General features: G+C 59.0%; 2 protein-coding genes across 2 annotated transcripts in view; one reads left to right on the top strand and one right to left on the bottom strand.

Annotated features, from left to right (window-relative positions):
* Window positions 1-508: 508 nt before the first annotated feature.
* Window positions 509-1,271, top strand: ENH_00074830 (hypothetical protein, conserved; the record flags this gene model as incomplete). The annotated part of the gene is made up of 3 exons (XM_013582862.1): window positions 509-618; window positions 732-927; window positions 1,218-1,271. 3 exons carry the CDS (start codon window positions 509-511, stop codon window positions 1,269-1,271), a joined length of 360 nt encoding a protein of 119 aa, XP_013438316.1.
* Window positions 1,272-2,374: 1,103 nt separating this feature from the next.
* ENH_00074820 (hypothetical protein, conserved) overlaps window positions 2,375-2,500 on the bottom strand; it is a gene marked incomplete at both ends in the record, with an annotated part of 1,407 nt that continues 1,281 nt past the window's right edge. Inside the window, one exon of the mRNA XM_013582861.1 lies at window positions 2,375-2,500. This exon is cut by the window's right edge and continues 1,281 nt beyond it. Coding sequence (XP_013438315.1) covers window positions 2,375-2,500 — 126 coding nt within the window.

Genomic DNA, 2,500 nt, shown 5'->3' with positions numbered 1-2,500 from the left:
GGTTTAGGGTTTAGGGTTTGGGCTGTTCTGTATCGGCGCTAAAACCGCCTCTATTTCTTTTACTCTCTAAGTTTCAGCTGTACGTACACTTGAAGGCTCTCTTTGCTTCAGCGCGCCTCGTCTTTCTCCCCACGTCCAGGGTTTAGGGTTTAGGGTTTAGGGTTTAGGGTTTAGGGTTTGGACGAGTAGCCAAACCGGCGCCGCTTCTGAGTCCCCAGCTTCTTGATCCTTCACATTTCCTGTTCTTCCAGGGCTGTCTCTTGAGTTCAGTGAGTGCTGCGAGACCAGCAGCAGCAGCAGCAGCAGCAACAGCAGCAGCAGCAGCAGCAGCAGCGACAGCAGCGGCAGCAGCAGCAGCAGCCTTCAGGCAACTCCCAGCTGAGTGTGTTGCCTCTGAGTGCTTCAGCTCTTTGCTCCGGCGTTCCGTCACTGCGCATTCCCAGAAAACAGCAGCAGAAGCAGCAGCAGCAGCAGCAGCAGCAGCAGCAGCAGCAGCAGCAGCAGCAAGATGGCGCCAGTCCGAGCAGCAGTTCGCCCGGTGACCGCCAGCGGCCTCGAGGAGTTCAAAGACTTGGCCCTTCCCCTGGACGTCCACGTGCTGCAGCACGACGAGGACACGTGAGCTGCTGCTGCTGCTGCTGCTGCTGCTGCTGCTGCTGCTGCTGAGAGGCTGCAGGAGCAGGGCTTAGGGTTTGCTGCTGCTGCTGCTGCTGCTGCTGCTGCTGCTGCAGAGAGACAGTGTACGTGACTGTGCCGAATGAGAGCGCCATTGCTGCTCTCGAGCAGCTGCCAGGCTATTCGGTCTCCCGCCTAGCAGCAGAAACACAGCAGCAGCAGCAGCAGCAGCAGCAGCAGCAGCAGCAGGCAACTGTTGCTGCTGCTGCAGCAGACAGCTACCGAGTGCATACCACGACAGGCGGGACGAGGGTAAGCCGCTGCTGCTGCTGGAGTCTCCTGCTGCTGCGCTGTTGCTGCTGCTGCTGCTTTGCTGTTGCTGCTGCTACTTTGCTGCTGCAACTGTGCTGCTGCTGCTGCTGCTTTGTTGCTGCTGCTGCTGCTTTGTTGCTGCTGCTGCTGCTGCTACTCCAGGGGTTGCACTTGGGGGCAGGGAATGTAAAAGCCAGCAACTGCAGCAGGGGCAGAGGCCTGCAAACCCTAAACCCTAAACCCTAAACCCTAGCAGCAGCTGCATGTCTTTGCTGCTTTCTTTCCTGCAGAGAAAGGTGCTGCCTTCTGGAGATTTGTTTTATCTGATTACCGACATCAAGTAAACCCTAAACCCTAGCTCAAACCCTAAACCCTAGCTCAAACCCTAAACCCTAGCTCAAGCCCTAAACCGTAGCTCAAACCCTAAACCCAAGCTCAAACCCTAAACCCTAGCCTCTTCGCTGAACGCCCCCTAAACCCTAAACCCTAGACCCAAGACTTGTTAGCTGCAGTTCTGACCCTTAAGCCCTAGAACCCGCATCATGCGTTGCTGCTGCTGCTGCTGCTGCTGCTGCTGCTGCTGCTGCTGCTGCTGCTGTTGCTGCTGCAGCATGGTGGTGCCGAGCGTGTGTCTGCTGCTGCTGCTGCACATCGTGGCTTCACTTTGCTGCTACATTTGGTCGCCGCCTTTAATTACTGCTGCAGTGCCTCTTGGGGCTTTGCTGCTGCTGCATGCACTTAATAGAGAAGAGGCTGGCCGCAAGCAGCACATTAACTAGCTGCAGCAGCAGCAGCAGCAGCAGCAGCAGCTGCAGCAGCAACAGCAGCAGCAAGCGCACCGGCAGCTGCTGCAGCAGCTGCGGCAGCGAACACACCAGCAGCTGCTGCAGCGGCAGCAGCAAACACAACACCAGTTGCTGCAGCAGCAGCAGCAAACACAACAGCAGCTGTCCCCGCCGCAGCAGCAGCAACCGCTGCTGCTGCAGCGACAGCAGCAGCAAGCGCAGCGGCAGCTGCTGCAGCAGCAAGCGCAGCAGCAGCTGCTGCAGCGGCAGCACAGTGCAATGCCGCAGCAACGGGCCCCAGTGCACCAGCAAGGAGCTGCGACTGCTGCTGCTGCTGCTGCTGCTGCTGTGGACGCAGCAGCAAGGCAGCAGCAGCAGCAACGGACCCGCGCGGGGTGCGTCTCCGCGAAGGACGATCTCTGATTTGCTGCTAGCTCCCTGCTGCTGCTGCAGCAGCAGCAGCAGCAGGCGCTGCAGCAGGAACTCGTTCTGCCGCTGCTAGGTTTAGACAAGCTGCAGCAGGCGCTGCAGCAGTAGTAGGTGCTGCAGCAGCAATAGGCGCTGCAGCAGCAGCAGGTGCTGCAGCAGCAGCAGGTGCTGCAGCAGCAGCAGGTGCTGCAGCAGCAACGAAGCGAGCAGCTGCTGTCATAGATTTAGGCACACTAGAGTTGCTGCTGCAGCAGCTGGCGGACAGCCTCCAGCTGCTGCACTACAACGGGGGGCATGTTTGCAGCAGCAGCAGCAGCAGCAAAGCCGTTTGCTGCTGCTGCTGCTGTAGCTGCTGCTTC

The sequence above is a fragment of the Eimeria necatrix genome, genomic scaffold (assembly GCF_000499385.1).
Source record: "Eimeria necatrix Houghton genomic scaffold, Enh_scaff761, whole genome shotgun sequence".
In the NCBI taxonomy this organism is placed as follows: Eukaryota; Apicomplexa; class Conoidasida; order Eucoccidiorida; family Eimeriidae; genus Eimeria; species Eimeria necatrix.
Note: the sequence above shows the minus strand (reverse complement) of the source record. Positions and strands in the feature narration are given on the sequence as shown.